The following is an 18958-nucleotide window of genomic DNA, read 5'->3' as shown; positions in this document are numbered from 1 at the left end:
GGAAAAGTAAGCCAAAGCGTCTGCAGTCCAATTATTTCTGACAGGAGACAGTGCAAATGTGGTTATGGAGTTAACCGTTGACCTGGACCTAAGGGCCTATTCTGGAAGAACCTACATTTTTCACAACGGAAGAAGACACACTAGTGCAACCTTAAATTAATTTTAACATTTGCTTACAAGAGGTGGTGTGCACCGGGAAAGGGATAGCAGAACATTTTCAATTCAACTTTTTGAGGTGGAAGAAATACTTTTTAAATTGTCTGCACATCTCAACTGTACATGCGCCGGGATGAGCTAGTGAAAGGCTGCGCTGCTTGAACATCACTATTCAGCACCACAGACTTGACCCTATGCAGTGACCATTTTGTGTTGGGCTGGAATGTGAAGTAAATACACAGGTCAGCCATTTAACATACTCTACTTCAAATTCTGAATTAACTTGTGCACTTAGAAATACTACTAGCACATTGAGCAGAGCTACTGGTTAAAGATTACATTGCCTAAAGTGGAAACTTTTTAACTGATCAACATTTAATATGACAAAAAAGTGACTACACTATGGCTACATTGGCAAACAATAATGTCATAGGAGCAACACTGGCAAATCTTACATATAGAAGAACAGTGAAGAAAGGACAAAGAACTAAGCCAGACCATCACTGTACAATTTGATCTAATCTGTTCTTTGTGTTATATAAGTAAGGATTATACATGGCTACTTATAATTTTATTATTAAATCTTTCCAGATATTTTTATCGAATTGAGCTCGTCTATATGTGGTTATTATTGGCTAAGATGTGTTTATGTGGATTGGGAGGTGATGAGGAAGGACGTGATGGTGATGGAATTGTGTCAGTCCTTGCCTTCGCTGTCCTGCTCTAGTTGCTTTATTAGAGATTACATTATTTCTTTATGAGAGGGAAAGTACGAGTCAGATTATATTATTTGATGTAGGATTATCTTTTGGTGATGTGTTAAAACAAGGTTGATTTCTGTTGTGATGTAGTATGGGGATTTAAAGTGCGTGATCGACGCAGTTTATTTTTTTGTTTTTGTTTATTGAAAGGTGTAGGGGTTTGAGTAAAGGATGGTGGAGCATGTGGGTAAATGCTCCACCATCCTGCTCCAAATTCAGCGATTGAGGGTTGTGGACGGGTGGGTTTGTGTAGTATTATTTTTTTTGCTGAGCAATTAAGGTGTTAAATGAAGGCGACCATGAGGATGGAGTGAGCGTGAAAGGTATGGAAAGTTTTCTGGTTGTAAGGTCGATTTATAATGCTGAATGAGGATTGTGAGCACTAGTTTGTGTGAAATGTGTTTGTGAGCGTGAGATTGTGTGTTTGATGGTAGAGGGAATAAAAAGAGGCGAGGGATGATTGAATATCAAATTTGTTATAAGATGTCTTTATTGCAAGTAGGGTGAGAGGTTCGATGACTTGGTATATAGAGTTGTGAGTAGAGGTATATTATGATGTGGGGGAAGGGTCATAGACTACAGATGGGGTTAGCGTGCAGTTCTGGAAATAAGATTGCTACTGAGGGATCAGCAGTAGAGGGGGTAGATTTGAATAGAAGGCTGGATGGAGGGGTGTTAGGTTGTAGTTATGTATTATTGGAGGACAGGAGGGGGGAGATGGGTAGAGAGCTAGTAAGGAAGGCCATAGGGATTACAGTAATTAGTTATGGCAGGAGTAGGAAAGAAGACTGGGTATAGTTGTGAGTGAGGTTGTTCATAAAGGAGTAGATGGAAAGTTGGGGAGAGAGGTGGGATAGATAGGATGCACGTTTAGATACATGTCTAATGTAACATGATGATAAGAAATATGAATGAATGAGATTCAGTGATGTGTTGTAGCTTGTAGGCAGAGGAGGGATATCTGCTTACCTGTTGTAATTTGGATTTTTGGGGCAGAGTTGCTAGACCTTTTCAGGCCCACACACACAGCGCCATTAATCTTGCCTTCTTTACCCGGTTGCCCGGGCTAGAACCCTAAATGCTCTATTTAAATAACCTAGTGATCAGGTGACCAGGGACAAAGGAAATCCAAGCTTTAGGAATCGAAAGCCCACCTTCCTAAACCTTAAGCATTAGAAATCCTAGCCTTAGGAACCAATAGGAGTACATGTCCTAAATTCTGCAGCCTATAGAAACCTTAGTTCTGGGAACAAATAGGAGCCCAAACCCTATTTATGGGAACCTCAACGAGCCCATTCCCCAAGCCCTCCACCCCGTAGACATCCTAGTTTATTAGGTTGGGGGAACTTCAACTTAAGGGATTGTGTAAGGTGGGATGGGAGCACGAGGGCCTATTCAGGTGACTTAGACCAGCATAATCTCCTCGCCTGCTCCTGCTGTGAAGAGGGGGCTGGGAGCTGCTGCTCAGCTCACTCTACTTGATTACAGACGGATCCAATACACTTCAGCTCCTGCGCACTGCTGCAGGTAAAGCTAAATCGAACCATCTTGGAATGCTAGTGTGCACTTTAAAATCCTCTAAACACCCCAAAAACGAGTGCTAATCAGAGTCAAAATCCCATTTTAAAACAAGCAAAACAGGTTAAACAGCTTCTATAAAACTTTAACTTTAAATGTCACTATAGCATTGTGGGGGCATTGTATAGTGTTAATTTGTATAATAGTTTAAGAAACTATTTTTTGTCGCACTTGGAATTGTATTATTTTTTATATATTTGCCATTGTATCAAAGAGTATGTGTTTTTTATTTTAATTGGGAGTTTTATATAGCGCAAACTCGACCCGAAGGTATCGGAGCTCTTTACATGAGCACCAGTTGCGTTACAGATGGACACAAAAGAGGTTGGAGTGGGAACGGCTGGAGGCGAGGATTCCATGGACAGGCTCCCAGGTCAATCTTATAGAATAAACTATAAGGAAAAGTAAGCTGAAGTGTCCACAGTGCCGTAGGCCATTTGGCCCATGCCTGCTACTCACAGCTGAACGCCATGCTCACATCCACTCCATGTTGGGCTCAAAGCTAAGCCCCAATGCCATCCTTCACTGTGCAGTGGACGCTGTCTGAAAATAAGCAGTTAGGTGCAAGGAACAGGTGGATGTGGTATATGATATAAACAAAATACAGAAAAAATAAGTTTAATGTGAAGTATGATAAGCTTCGGTTGCAAGACCATAAATGTTTTTAAATTCACAGTTCAATGGAAAAACAGTGTCTGACCGAAGGCCAACCCTTCATGCACTTGGCTAAATGCCAAGTGCAGTATAGTTTGACCACCTGTGGAGGGTTTGGGCCCAGAGCCTGGCTGTAGGTCATGCCATGCAGCCAGCCCCTGTTGTGCACAGCTGGAAGTCATGAGCAGCAGCCTAGCTGTAGGCTAACCACTGATGCACCCCTCTGAAGCATGTGAACAATGTGGGGTGATTGCTCACAATCTGGCTAAGTGTGTGGTCCTGAGCCTAACCTCTGCTGCACATGACTAAAAGCAGAGTATTGCTACCTTTGGATGCTGTCATCAGTGATACCATTTGTGAGGTCTTGTGTAAGGTCATAAGCAGTGAAAGATGGTAGTGAGTTATGTTTACTTTACCTACTCATAACTGGTGTATTTATTTATTTTTTGAAATCTTTTTACTGGGTTTTTCATAGACATTGTAGACAACAGTGACGCGCAGTACGTAGGCGCATTTTCACATTGCATAAATATAGTAAGCACAAGAAAATCTAGCAGTTCGTTTGGCAACATACTGGTCACAGTAACAGTATCCACTATTATATCTTACACTATGGTCAAACTAAGAGTACCACTGTCCTTAACTTTTTTCTATGCACGTGTGGGTAGCCCCTTGCTAGATATATGTTTTGCCATAACAGCACACCTATCCATTCCATTTAGCGATCGACTCATTGGTGGGTCTGTAAAAGATAGCCAATATTTGGCTACATTGCATTTTAGTAAAAGGAAATCCAAACCAATCGGTATCATAGCATATTTCGGAAGTTTTTCTTCTATGAGCTCCAGTAGAACTAATTTCTTTGGCGACAATGTAACTGGGACTTTCAGTATTTCAGTCCGTGTCATAGTTATCCTCGACCAATATTTCCAGATTATTCAAGTCCAGATCAAGTGATAGAAGATTTCTATTTCATTATTTTCATGTGTGGTTATTTGGGGTGCGTGATCGCACCAGGTACCAGAGGGCATTTGATTGTATATTAATTGTGGTGCATATGCATAAACTGTATGAGAGGTTGTGTGGTTGGGATCACTAGTATGTGGGGAGGCATTTGCATGTCCCTCCAGTCCTTCTAATGCAGTGGGACGACATACATTTCCAATGTCTCCTTGGCTACAGCCAGAAGTTCATGTGTATTGTTAACTAGACATTTGTATATTTGTGATCTCGATCTTAACCAGAGTGTTCAATGTTATCTTCCCTTCTAAAGGGTTATACTCGGGACATCTATTTTTGATTGTGTAGAGCGGGTCTCATTTGGCAATATAAATGGGTTTTATTTAGTTCAAAGGTTTCTGCTAAAGTATAAAAGGATTTGATACAATCCTTCTTCCAAATGGCTAATGATACCTATGTTACCCCAATCTAAAAATCCCTTTAGCCTAGTGACTTGTTTAGGCCAAGTCCTGAACCAGAGCGGGGTCTCCACCGCTACCCATTTGTTCCATCCCACCCATTTTATTGTCTTATTCACACCAGTACCTGTAAACATGTGGCATCCTTTATGGGACTCTGGGAAGTGGTCCACATTGGAAAGCATTGGAGCGAAGACCTGTTTTTGAGGATTAACAAAAGAAACTCATTTGAAGAGCGATAACATATCTTGGTCACAATGTGTATCATTTGTAGATGGTGCCAAATTTATTTCAAGAATTATGGTGTGCTTGAAGGTGATTTCTTTCTGTGAAAAATGCTGATCTGCCAGGATTTGAATAATCATTTTTGAGTGAAAATAGGTTTCTATCATGATTTTCTCAGAGGTTATAGAAGGTGCTGCAGAAGCTAGAATGAGAACATGTTTTCTAGAAGTTCACACTATATTTCTCAGTCAGGTGAGGACAATATATGATATTTTGAGTAAAACATGTACTTTCAGCAGCAGCAGCAGCCTGCCAGTTGACTCCTTGTTGTCCTACTGCCGCTTCACCACAGTATTCTAATGAATAACTAGAACTCCAATATTATGTATTAATTACAAAACTGACTTACTTGAAGCCTCTTGAAGGAATCAAACTGTAAAACTAAAAACATTTCTTAGAGGATACTGCAGTAAATGAAGACTTGGGGGTTTTCTTTTTGTCATGGATATTATGATTGTGCTCTTAAAATCAATATACCTTTGCTATGAGTGCTCAAATATCTTACTCGTACAAGTCAGTGAAACAGTCTGACATGCAGAGTGAAACGTACTTCTATCACCACCGGCAGTCTGACTGAGGGTTGGGTGGAGAGCAGGGCTTGTTTTCATAGGATTCATTTCTGCTTGATGAAGAAAACGGCACATAAGAATTACACAAAATTTGGCTTGAAGTTAGAGATGTACTCAAGGAAATGATATTGCTTGGTTAAGTGTAAAATCTTTCAGTAGTTTTTGAGAAATTAGCATTTGAACACGCACATGGGTTGACCGTGAAGAGGTCAAATTTAGAGCTACCTGTGACGTTAATTTGTTGAAGGACTGAAGATTTGCAACCAGCTTTTTCTCCCATTGACCATTACGGATTCTCAACTCAGCGGAATTCTGATGCGCTGGTCATCGCAAAAACATTTGTTATGGCTACCTGTATCCAACAAGTCATAGGAAGTATTCAGTATACTACTACTGCTGCTTATGGCAGGTAGCCACACCGGTGGATTGGCCGTATGCAGACAGTCCAGGCCATACCCCCTGCTGTGCATGGCCGAAGACCTTAATCTACTGGTGTTGGCTGTCTGAGGAAGTTTGGGTGCTGAGCCTGGAGATCTGTACGTGCAACTAACCCTGCTGTGTACTTCCTAAGGCTGGCCACCCATGGAGGGGTTAGGCGCAGTGCTTACCCCGATGCCGGGCCTAGGGCCAGCTGCTGCTGTGCACAGCTGAAAGCTATGCACACCTGGGGTTGACCATCCATTGAGGGATGGAAGCAAGACGTGGGTGGGATCAAAGTCTTGTGCCATATGACAATCTGTCACTGCGCACAGTCAAAGGCTGTGTTCTGCGTGTGTTGGCCACCCGCGAAGGGTTGTACTTGGGGCCTGGCTTCACCTGAAGGCTACGCGTTGCAGGTGTTGGAAGCCCATAGGAAGGTAGTCTGCATCTGTTGTGGGAAGTGGTTATACCTTTCAATAATGTTGCACAAATCAAGATTCTTGCACCCCATCATTTAGTAATGATGCACCTTTCAGTTTAATGGCCCACATTGTTGTAAGGGTTGCTGGTCTAGATCCGGGCTAAGACTCCAGACGCCTGAAACTTGACTAGCATGAGTATTATTCCAGGTGTTTCAGTTAATAAAACTCTACTCTGGGACCACTTCCTTAAATGTTATTTTTGTGAGTAACTGAAAAGAGCAACATCTGATCTTCAAACTGAATACCTGCTCGCCCCTTCTCTCTCAGGTCATCCCCTCTCAATTCCTGACTCCTCTTCAAAGAGGTTTTCTGTCAGCTTCAAAAGCGTACAGCGTTCTAAGAATGGCATCTCTAGTGACTAAGCTTTCCTGAGTCCACACATCTCAATTACACAGTCAGGAACCAAAAAAATGTTTTTACTGAGGCACAATGCATAGGTGTGATTGCTGAGAAAATAACCAGATTAAGGGATTTCACGATGTACAGTTTAATATTAATTGCCTTCCCACTTCCCGGTGCCTTTCTTGCATGTACCACTTAGCGGTAGTGCCTTCTGGCACTGCAGATCTTCTATAGGCTGTTGAAAATAATTCCATATCTTTGGCTGAGAGCTGCCACATTGGTACCAATCTGGAGCTTAACCTTTGCAGTGCTCCTTAGGACATCTGGGAACTCTTTCTAGCCAAAAAAATATGCAGGCAGCAGACTGCAAGCAATGTGCACTGTTCCCTGGAAAAACTATTTTCCACTAAAAATAACAAAGATTATAAATCTTTACTCAGTATTACCTTTTATACTACAAAAAAAATCACAAAACAAATTCTTCATTTTTTCTGAATATACAGTACGTATTGTGTACATACAATCGTAAGTGCTGAATATCTATCTATCTAGATTGATTTATTTGTGTGCTTTAACATTACGGAACATAAAACAGCATTTTATCACGAAAATCACATTTGTGAAAGAATCTTCATGTAGATATATTTGTACGATTCATGGAGTCCAAAGCCCAATGCATTTCGGGAATAACATTTCCCTTCGTCAAGGGCGATTTCCTAAAAACATGAATGAGATCAAATTTGTATTTATGTTGGTAAGAGAATGACACTTATTATAAACAAGACACTGCGGGGGGTGCCGTTACTAATTGTGAATAAGAATCTCACATGCAAAATACGGCGTAGAAAGAAAACCGGAATCGTGGTATAGGCGTGTATAAAACACGAAAGAAGCAAGTCGTGAATAAAGAAGCCAATAAGTGTTACCATAGGAGTGAATCTGAGTTCTGGTATGTAAAAATTCATGTGAAAAGCGTACTGGTGTTAAGAAGAAAAGTTCCCGTGCTACCTGTAGTATTAAAAAAATTATACACTCTATGTACCTGAACTCGATGCAGCAAAAAAATATCCTCTATGATACTCTGGTTTCAAAATGTCAATGCGTGCAGCGATGTGATCCTATAGTAAAATGCAAACAAAATGTAAATTGCTCCAAGTTTATGTGTGCTAATCATTCACAAACATATTATTGTTGCCAAAACACTGTATAACTAAAATGTGGACTATAACCCTTAATAAATGTATACTGCGAAACTTTGCAAAATATAATACTTGCAACCTAGCTAATCACTACTCATACACCTTTACAAAAAGCACACACCAAAGCTATCCGTTGAAACCCAAACAAGATCAATAATAATCTAGTGGCAATGACCAGACAACAAGATAATCTGCAAAAAAATAGCGTTTCATCACGATTATAATAATGAGCGTGTGGCTAGTGTTAACCTACTATTAAATGTGCATACCTGCTAAGTTCTATGATGCATGACTCGAGCGTCAGCTGGTAAACTACTTTACACATCAACGATGAAACAAATTCTCCTATGGAAAAAAATATACCATTACTGTCTATCACCAGTGCAATATACAACCAAACAGTTAAATACATATAGCTAAGAAATAAAAAGAATGAACATACCCTTTGTGTTTATTCTCTGTATAAAAAGACGACCACAGTATCCTGGAAACCCGTTATCCAATGTTTCAACCAAACATCGTGGTGCATCGAGTTCAGGTACATAGGGCGTATAATTTTTTAATACTACAGGTAGCACGGGAACTGTTCTTCTTAACACCAGTACACTTTTCACATGAATTTTTAAATACCAGTACTCAGATTCACTCCTATGTTAACACTTATTGGCTTCTTTATTCACGACTTGCTTCTATTGTGTTTTATACACGCCTATACCACGATTTCTGTTTTCCTTCTATGACGTATTTTGCATGTGAGATTCTTATTCACAATTAGTAACGGCACCCCGCAGTGTCTTGTTTACAATACGTGTCATTCTCTTACCTACATAAATACAAATTTGATCTCATTCATGTTTTTAGGCAATCTCCCCTGACGAAGGGAAATTTTATTCCCGAAATGCATTGGGCTTTGGACTCCATGAATCGTACAAATATATCAACATGAAGATTCTTTCACAAATGTGATTTTCGTGATAAAATGCTGTTTTATGTTTCGTAATGTTAAAGCACACAAATGAATCCATCTAGATAGATAGATATTCAGTACTCACGATTGTATGTACACAATACGTACTGTATATTCAGAAAAAAATTAAGAATTTGTTTTGTGAGGACTGAATTGTGATGATTTTTTTTGCAGTATAAAAGGTAATACTGAGTAAAGATTTATAATCTTTGTTATTTTTAGTGGAAAATAGTTTTTCCAGGGAACAGTGCACATTGCTTGCAGACTGCTGCCTGCATATTTATTTACTGTTAGTCAACACAAGTATGTAATGTAGCACCCCAAACAGAGAACAAAGTTAGTTGATTACTTGTTTTGATTATAGGACAAGTCAGAGAGTGCACCTCATAACTCTTTCTAGTCACCAGCTGACGTTACTTTTTTTTTTCTTTCTCAATTTTGTATTTTTATTTGTGCCAACAGCCACGTATGGACTATTCAGCCAAGGTCACTGGTGCTTACAACATCGTATACAAATACAGCTGTGGTGTCAACATCAATACTTTAAAAAAATAAATAAATAAAAGGAATGAAAAAATAACATAACGTTCTGTAATACAACATAGTGTGCTATGTCCTCTCTAGACATTACTTTCTTTGTCTATTTAATTCACTGAGAATCTATGGATTCTCTTTAGAAGTATATTTTTTCAAGTTGCTGAGGCTTAGATTTCTTTATTACTTTTTCTTTCTAGTTTTTTTTCTGTTTCTGCAGCCATTTGGACTCTAGTAAAAAAAATACCGTGCACCCATCCCTGATCCTCCCTTGATTAAAAAAAAAATTGCATTTTGGTTTTCCTATCAGCACTTACTAAATGTTTTAATATTTTCCTTATTTTTCCTTATGGAAAATAATAGGTGCTTTAAAAATCTTGCTTACTGGGAACAGCCAGAGAGTTCTTGTTATAACATGTGAATATGGTGTCTAGCTCTGTACCATGCGTTTTGGCAGTTAGGAAGGCTTTACGTCATTTAATCTAACAGTTGTATGAGAATTGGTGAGATCAATGTGTGTTGAAAACTTCAACAGATCTGCCTAGTCCCTTGCTTTATTCTTTGTACGAAATTGAGGTGGAGTATATTGTCTCCGTGATTTCAGCTTACCACGAGGACCACCAACCTGCCTGAGGATGATTTTGCCCCAGACAGAGCAAGAAAGAAATTGTGTTTAGACACGTTGGACTGTGTAAAAAAAGAATAAAGATGATGGGTGACTGGTAGGCCATGTGCTCTAAGACCTTTTAGTCACATATGATAGTGTCACCAAAGTACTCTTGTTAGCTGGCTAGAACCCTTTCAACGGACCCGCCCAAACTGGACTAGTGTCGCTGTTAAGTGGGCATAGTCTAACTGGCTTCTCCCTCCCATTCTGCACTGTTAAGCAGCCCATCGCATGCTGTATTCTTGAGGGCTTGGCGCCTGGGAAAACAGATTTGCTGTTTTGGGTTCAACATCTTTATGTACGCTGATAACTCCCAGTTGGGACCTAAATGTGGTCAGCAGTAACAAGACTATACCGGTCAGTTAAAGACCTATTTCACAGCAACCCACAGGTAGATGATCTGCAATTTTTTAAAACTGCACAGGTCAAAATAAAGGTTGTGTACTTATGGATGGTTCCCTCCGCCAGGGCTCTGCTTCTTTGTCTGGTGTCATGGGCCTTTTTCTAGACCCAGTACAATCGGGCCAAATTTGGTGGGGCTTTGAAGTATAATTTGAGCATGTGCGCTTAAGTCCAGAAAGTTTTGTTGTTATAATTGTTGAGTTTGTGAATTCACAAAAATGTCACTCAAGGGAAGATGTGCAATCACGGGTTGGGTCTTTAGTCTGTCTAGCCTCAGTTAAGGCAGTGCGGTCTTCCTTTGATTGTTCGAGACCCACATCAGGAAACTATGGCTCTTCTGCGCGTTCCTTTGGTCAACGGAGCCTGCTGTTGCGGACAGTACTTTTGGCTTATGGGGCCAAAGATGTAGAAAGATCTGCTTTTGCAGATAATTTAGATTTTCCCTAACTTCTCTCATTTTAAGAAAGCTCTAAAAATCTTTTGATTTTCTTAAGTTTCTTGCTAATCTAGTCTTTTTTTCTTTATCTTTTGTCCTCTTTTTTGTCTTCGTGCCAAGACACCGTTTTTGGTGAAGGCAACACTTTTACAAGCAAAAAAAAGAACATCCTTTTATATTGCTGCTTGCATTTTAAAGTTACTTTTCTTGTGTTTGAAGATGGTGGTTTATTCGGGGGGGGGGGTGACATTTTATAAAGAGTTTTTTTCATTTGAACTAAATTGTGTGGTCAGTTATGGCATCTATACCCCGCCCTTGTGATTTTTATACTGGTTCCCTTTCCTGAGACTTCTTATCTTTCTTTTATAGAAAATGTATATTTCCTATGTGAAGAACTCAAAGTTCACCTCCCCTAATGTTCTACCGATGATCAACTTCATGCAGCGCACTCTGACTGAGATGTACACACTCGACACACAAGTGTCATACCAGCATGCTTTCATCTATATCCGCCAGCTCGCTATCCATCTGCGCAGTGCCATGACTGTCAAAAAGAAGGTAAGCTTGGATTAGTTGCTAACTTAACTAATATTCAAGTGTGTTGCAAGTCTGAGGCAGAGGAAGACTAATTTGTAGTACATCTGTTTGATTGCATATTGGGCATTGCCTGACAAGTAGTTTTGTCCCAGTCCTGTCTGCCGTTCAAAGGCATTGGGCTGCCAAGGAAGTAAGATTGACCCTACTCTTGGGCATGGCATGTTATGTTAAAAATTTGTTATAGCGCAAAACAGCTGCCCCAGCAACGGGGCGTCCCGGCGCTGAACCATAAAAGACACCTGAGGGGAGAGGGTGAAACGACAAGAAGTTTAGATCAGGGAGAACAGATAGGTTTTGATTGCCTTGCGAAAGGCCGTCAGGTTGGTCATGGAGCGAATGTGGAGTGGCAGAGAGTTTCAAAGTTTTGCCCCCAAAACCTTGAAAGAGCGGCCACCCATTCTGCTGAGCCTGGTTCGAGGGACAAACACAAGGTGCTGTCCTAAGGAGCGCAGGGCGCGCTGGGGAGTGTAGGGTACCAGGAGTGGGCGTAGGAGTCCAGGACATTCTGATCTGAGAATTTTAAAGGCAGTGGTGAGAGTCTTGAATTGAATTTGAGGCTCAATCGGCAGCCAATGTAGTTTCCGGATGGTAGCTCTAGCAGAGCACCTACGGGGAAGGCCCACCACTGCCCTTGCTGCTGAGTTTTGTACCCGTTGCAGCCGTGCCATCTCTGCTTTATTGGCGCCTAGGAATAGAACATTGGCATAATCCAACCGAGCAAGGATGATGGATTGAACGATCAGTTGGCGCGTTTTGGAGTCGAAGAAGCCAAGTATCGGACTGAGGCTCCTCAGCAGACCCACACAAGTAGCTGCCACTTTCTTTGTGTGGGTCTGAAAATTAAGCGAGGAGTCCAGCCAGACACCCAGATTCTTCTTCTATATCCTTTCTAAAGTTGCCGAATTGTCTCTTTATTTATCAAGTCTGCTGGCCCCAAACAGTTTGATGTGTGCATGATATATTTATGTATATATATGTATTTCTATAGAGCAATCTTAGCCATCTCTATTTGTTTTTGAAAAAGTAGCCATGTTCCGGTGAAGCAAATTATGCCCATCATTTTTGCCAACTTGTTATGCTGATAAGTAATTCTTTGCGCTGGCCCTTGTACCATGTAGGCATGATAATCCCAGACGCCCCGATCCTTCTGTGCATTTCCTCGTGTTTTTCAGAGATATCAGGGGATAATACCCCGGTGTTCTCGAGCCCTGTATTATCGAGTTGCGCTCAGCAATTAGTCTGTATCATCGGGGTTTTTACTAGAAGACCTGTCCGGGGTTGAGGAGTTGCTGTTCTGTAGTAGGGGATCTCTGTGTATAGTCATAATCTAGTGAATAGTCACGCCCATGTGCGTGGACCCCGGAGCAATCAAAAATAATCTCTTAAGGTGTCGAAAAAATGCAGAACTGAACAGACACTTAAGAGAGAATTAAAGACAGATAATGCAGCCTATAAAACCAGGCTACACTGTCCAGTACTTCAACTAGAAATTCCACCAAAAATCCACAAACAGCAAAGTCTGTCCAGATTTCCCTTGCCTCAGCAGCAAAACCCCTCTGGAATGATAGAGAGGAAGACCTGGACAGACAAGCCCCATAGGCTGCCATTATGTGGCTCAGAACAGGATACTGTGCCTTTAAGAGAACTTTCCAGAACTTCACAGTATCCCAGAATGCACTGCAGGTCCCTTTTACTTTCAGTTCTTTTTTCCGCCTCCTGCAAGCAGGACCCTGGAGCATTGAGCTCTCCCTTTTCAAGGGTTTGTTGGTGATTTTTCACTTTTGTTTCAAGTTGAGTGCTTTCTTAAGTACTTTAGTGCCTTTCTTCTTGGGTATTGCACCCTTTTGATGTCAAATATGCCTGCATTATTTGACAAATGTCCGGAGTGCTCCAGGAAGGCCACATCAGATCCTCATGAGGTGTGTATCCTCTGCCTTCCCTCTTCCCATGTCCCAGAGGAGTGTGTGATTTGTCAGGTCTTCTCTGGCAGGACCCTGAAGGACAGAAAGAAGATCAGGCTTCAGGGCCTTGAGGAAAGAAGGCTGAAGGCGCAAGGTGGGTCTGGAGGGGCTTCCTCTGCCCGTGTTGAGGCCTCTGGGGGGCTCCCCAGGGGCAGGAAGACCAGCAAGCGTCCCCATTCTCAGTCTGGGTCGATTGCACCGACTACGTCGTCGAGAGGGATGACTACAGTCTGTTCCCCATCGTCTGGGGCGAAGCGACGTCGGCGCTCAACGTCGAAGGAACTGAACAGACCGCCGTCAAAGTCTCCTGTGACGATTTCGTCCTCGTCGGAGTCATCGTCGAGTGATTCGACGTCGAAAGGCCCGGCGTCTGCGCTCGCCGTCGAGGCGACACCGCCGTTCGCCGCCAGCGAAAAGGAGAAGATCGTCGTCGAGGAGATCCTCGTCGTCTAAAAGTATATCGCCGTCGAGGCGGACAAGGTTGCCGTCGAGGGAGAGACGGTCGACGCCGAGTAAAAGACGCTCGACGTCGGGACCGCTGCTCGCCGTCCGGTCGCCGTTCGACGACGAAGAGACGCGGAAGGAGGTCTGACACCATGGGAGGTTCGCCAATGTCCCAGGCTGGAAAGGAAGGCGGATCACCGGGTTCGGTGTACTCCGTGGTGTATACCCCGTCACAGAAGCCGGTTACACCCCCGCCTCCATTGCCGAGTGGTCTCCCTCCGAGAGCTCCTACTCCTCCTCCTCCTCTACCACCACTTCCGCAACCTGTACCTCGACCTCAGCTACCAGCAGAAAAGCCGGCTCCGGTCCCTCCGAGGTCGGTGTCACTGCCCAGACTTCCGACCCCTCCCAAGGGGAGCCCTAAGTCGAAGGCCCCGGCAAACCAAAGTCGTCCGCTCCGGTGGAACCGGCGGATCGACCGAAGCCAAGGAAGTCCCAATCGCGCTCGGGACGGAGAGGGAGATCGAGGAGTCGACCAGGTCAAGACGTCGCCATATGAGGCGGGGATCTAGGTCCCGCATGGACTCCTCCAGGTCCAGGACCAGGACCAGGACCTATTCACCGACCTTATCGGAATCCCCAGGGACAAGGGTGTCTCCGGTGGACGACATCAGCACGTTCCAGGATGTTCTCCTGAGGGAGGCTGCAAAATTGGGAATCACGGTGACGGCTCCAACACCCACGACGTCCGTGATATTTGAGACGCTTCACAAGAAGCATTTGTCTCGCCCTCTACTGCCACTAGTACCTGGTTTGGTAGAGCCTGCGGAGGAGCTGTTCCTCACTCCAGCGGTGGTGAAGGCCGCTCCCTCCGGACTTCTGAAGAAGTACAGGACCCTGGATTCGGACCCGGCTTCTCTGCGGATAGATCCGGTGCCTGACTCTGTTAAAGTGACGGCTGCCAGGAAGTTTTGCAGCGTGAATCTTTCTGGATTCACTATGCTGTGCATTATTCCGCGATCTGGTGGTTGGGTCCGGATTCGTAGTTTTCTCTTTTTTTTTTTTTTGTAGCCCAGGTGGGCGTCGACGTCCCACCATCAAGTTACATTCTACCTCTCCGTCCTCAACCGTGCTGCCCGATAAAGAGAGCCGATGGATCGACTCGGCTGGTAGGAAGGCTTGTGGGACTGCATCCTCTGCCATGAAGGCGTCCAGCGATGCGGCGTTGCTAGGGCGGTATGACCGTGCCCTGTGGGACCCCCTGCAACAGTTCACGGAACTTCTGCCACGAGACAAGAGGGGGGACTTCCAAGAGATCCTCAAAGAGGAGATGCTGGTTTCAAACCAGGTCATCAGCGCGGCTGCGGAGGTCTCTCTTTTGGCTGCCCATGGGTACTGTCATGGGATCAACCAGCGGGCCGATGCTTGGCTCAGGCTCACATCACTCAAGCCGGAGGCCCAGCAGTGGGTGGCCAATCTGCCCTTTTCTGGGGAAACCCTGTTCGGAAAGCATGCCGATGATGAGATGGCCCGCATGAAGGAGGCGGCAGAGACCCTGACTGATGTGGGCTTATAGAAGCCCAAAGAAAGGAAGGCCTACTGCTCGTTCCAGAGACGGTTCGGTGCACAGGGAAGAGGACGAGGACAGTCTTCGGGACAGCAGCAACAACAACAGCAGCAGTTCCTGAGACTCTTCCAGAAGCGCCAGAAGGGTAGAGGGGGACAGCAGTCCTCTACAGCGAACAAGGGCCCGGCCGGGTCTCGACCCTGAGCGGTTACTTCCCCTACATCCGTTACCCGCTCCGGTGGGGGAAGCATTCAATTTTTTCTGGCAGAGTGGAGAAAAATTACTCAGGACAAGGGGGTGCTGAATATTGTTTGCAATGGATACAGTCTTCGGTTCACCAGCCCGCCTCCATCAATTCCTCCGGTCAGCTCGCAGTTTCAACTGCTCGAGCTCCAGGCGGAGGCCGATATCCTGTTAAGGAAAAGGGCGATAGAAGAAGTACCTCTGTCTCAAAGAGGAAGAGGTCTGTACTCCCGGTTCTTCCTGGTTCGCAAGAAGGATAAGAACGAGTTCAGGCCCATTCTGGACTTGCGACAGGCAAACAAGTGGATTCGCAGAGAAAAGTTTCACATGCTGTCGTTGCATCAGATTTATCCTCAGTTGCAACAGGGAGACAGGCTATGTGCAATAGACCTACAAGATGCGTACTTCCATGGGCCCATTGCACACAAACACAGGAAGTTCCTGCGATTTCAAGTCGGCACCAATCATTATCAATACACAGTACTGCCATTCGGGCTGAAGTCTGCTCTCAGAACATTCTTGAAGTGCATGGCAGTGGTAGCAGCACACCTAAGGAAGAACAAGGTGTTTGTCTACCCGTACCTGGACGATTGGTTGATCAAGGCCTCCTCCTTCTCGGAAGCTCAGGCACACTTCCAGAAGAGGTGCGTTCTCTTGAACAAGCTGGGGTTGCACATCAACATGTCCAAGTCTGTCCCGACTCCGGTCCAGTGCATTCAGTACTTGGGAGCCACCATCAATACGCTGTCAGCAAGCATGTCTCCTTCGGAGGAGCGACGATTATCACTCCTTCGGAAGGCTCAGGCTCCAATGACCACTCCATCTACAACAGTGAGGACGGTGTCTTCTCTACTGGGGTCGATGACCTCTTGTATCTTCCTAACGCCACACGCACGGCTGCACTTGAGACCGTTGCAGGAGTGCTTGGAGGATCAGTGGGATCAGGGGACTGTCTCTGCATGCTCTTCAGTCTCTGAAGTGGTGGTGTTCAGCGAAGAATCTCCTCAGAGGGGTTCCCTTCCACAAGGACATTCCCACTCCGACTATCGTGATGGATGCTTCTCTCCACGGTTGGGGGGCGCACTCCGGAGACTTACAGATCCAAGGAACGTGGCCCCTGATGGAGTCCACGTATCACATCAATTTACTGGAACTCAGAGCTGTTCACTTGGCACTGAAGGCCTTTCATCCGTCCTTTCAGACCAACTCTCTGCTTGTACAGACGGACAATACGACCACGATGTATTACCTCAACAAGCAGGGGGGCTCGAGATCACGCACTCTGTCGCAGGAGGCTCAGGCGATCTGGCACTGGCTTCTGGCAAGAGGACTGACGATAATGGCTACCCATCTGCCAGGTGTGCAGAATGTTCAGGCGGACGCACTGAGCACACTGATTCAGGAAAACCACGAATGGGTCATAAACTACGAAGTACTAGGAGAAGTCTTCGCAAGGTGGGGGACTCCAGACGTAGATCTGTTCGCCACCGCCGAAAACAGCAAATGCCGAGACTTCGCCTCCCGGTACTACCAGCAGGGGACGCTGGGGAATGCATTATGGATCAACTGGTTGAACAGCTTTCTGTACGCTTTTCCACCCATTCCCCTGATTCCGTGGGTGCTCATCAAGCTGTCCCAGTCCAGGGCACGGATGATCCTGATTGCCCCGGGAATGGCCCAGATAGTGGTGGTTCACGGACCTGCTTCACCGGTCTCTCCTTCCGCACATACGGCTGCCGTGCAGGCCAGACCTTCCCACGAAGTTTGGGGGCAGATGTTGCACCCCAACCTCTCATCTTTGAGTTTGGCGGCATGGCTCCTGAGAGAGTGCAATATGGCCATTTGATTCTACCAGATGATTGAATGGACATACTGAAGGAGGCTAAGCGACCTTCCACTCGGACTTCCTATGCTTACAAGTGGAAGAGGTTCTGTATCTGGTGCAAATCCAAGAACTATGACCCGACGACGTGCAAGGAAGACGTCATCCTTCCTTACCTTCTGCATTTGGCGCAGTCTGGCCTTAATGTTCATTCCATTAAGGTTCATCTCGCTGCATTGACTGCCTACAGGAAATGCCCTTCACAGACTTCCTTCTTCCAGATCCCTGTGATCAAATATTTTTTGGAAGGCTTGAAGAAAGTATTCCCTCCTGTCCGGCTTCCTTCGCCTTCATGGGAATTGAATGTGGTGCTGTCTAGATTGATGAAGGAGCCTTTTGAAACTATTCATAAGGCTTTGTTGCAGCATTTGTCCTGGAAGGCGGCGTTCCTCGTGGCCATTACATCGGCCCGCAGGGTGAGTGAAATTCAGGCGTTGTGTTGCCAAGAACCTTATACTGTATTTAATGCTGCTAAGGTTGTTATGCGTACTCACCCTAAATTTCTTCCCAAAGTTATTTCTGATTTTCATGTCAACCAGACCATAACTTTGCCTACGTTTTTTCAGAATCCTTCATCTCCAGCGGAAAGGTCTTTACATTCCCTGGATGTTAGGAGGGTGTTAAAATTTTATCTGGATAAGACCAAAGATATTCGTAGGTCAGACCAATTATTTATAAATTATGGATCAGTCAGGACCGGTCTTGCTACCTCTAAACAGTCCATCTCTAGGTGGATTGTGTCCTGCATACAACTGTGTTACCAAAAGGCTAAAAATACCTTAGGGGGTAAACCTAAGGCTCATTCCACCAGGGGCAAAGCTGCCACCACAGCTTTGCTCCGTAATGTTCCCATTGCAGAAATCTGCAAGGCGTCCACTTGGCAGTCGGTCCATACCTTTGCTAAGCATTACTGTCTGGACACTGATGCCAGGGCAGACGCTCAGGTTGGGCAGGCTTCGCTGCGAAATCTGTTCGCACAATAGTGGTGGTATTTCTCGTTTCTCCACCGCTGCTTTGGTGTGGGGATGGGCTTGCCATTCTATTCACTAGATTATGACTATACACAGTGATCCCCTACTACAGAAGGAGTAGTTTCTTTCCTGTAACTCCAGTTCTGTAGTAGGGGTATCTCTGTTATAGTCATAAGCGCCCGCCCTCCTCCCCGGTGGAGAGAGATATTCATTTAAGGAATGCTACAGGTCTGGCGTGTTACGCCTTCAAAAAGAACTGAAAGTAAAAGGGACCTGCAGTGCATTCTGGGAAACTGTGAAGTTCTGGAAAGTTCTCTTAAAGGCACAGTATCCTGTTCTGAGCCACATAATGGCAGCCTATGGGGCTTGTCTGTCCAGGTCTTCCTCTCTCTCATTCCAGAGGGGTTTTGCTGCGGAGGCAAG

At 44.6% G+C, this 18958-nt stretch overlaps 1 protein-coding gene across 1 annotated transcript in view; it reads left to right on the top strand.

Annotated features, from left to right (window-relative positions):
* Nucleotides 1–18958, top strand: part of NOC2L (NOC2 like nucleolar associated transcriptional repressor) — a 418727-nt gene that overhangs the window by 117801 nt on the left and 281968 nt on the right. The window contains exon 10 of the mRNA XM_086921428.1: nt 11240–11428. Coding sequence (XP_086777554.1) covers nt 11240–11428 — 189 coding nt within the window. The remainder of the gene's footprint in view (nt 1–11239; nt 11429–18958) is intronic.

The sequence above is a fragment of the Lissotriton vulgaris genome, chromosome 5 (assembly GCF_964263255.1).
Source record: "Lissotriton vulgaris chromosome 5, aLisVul1.2, whole genome shotgun sequence".
Classification (NCBI taxonomy): domain Eukaryota; kingdom Metazoa; phylum Chordata; class Amphibia; order Caudata; family Salamandridae; genus Lissotriton; species Lissotriton vulgaris.
Note: the sequence above shows the minus strand (reverse complement) of the source record. Positions and strands in the feature narration are given on the sequence as shown.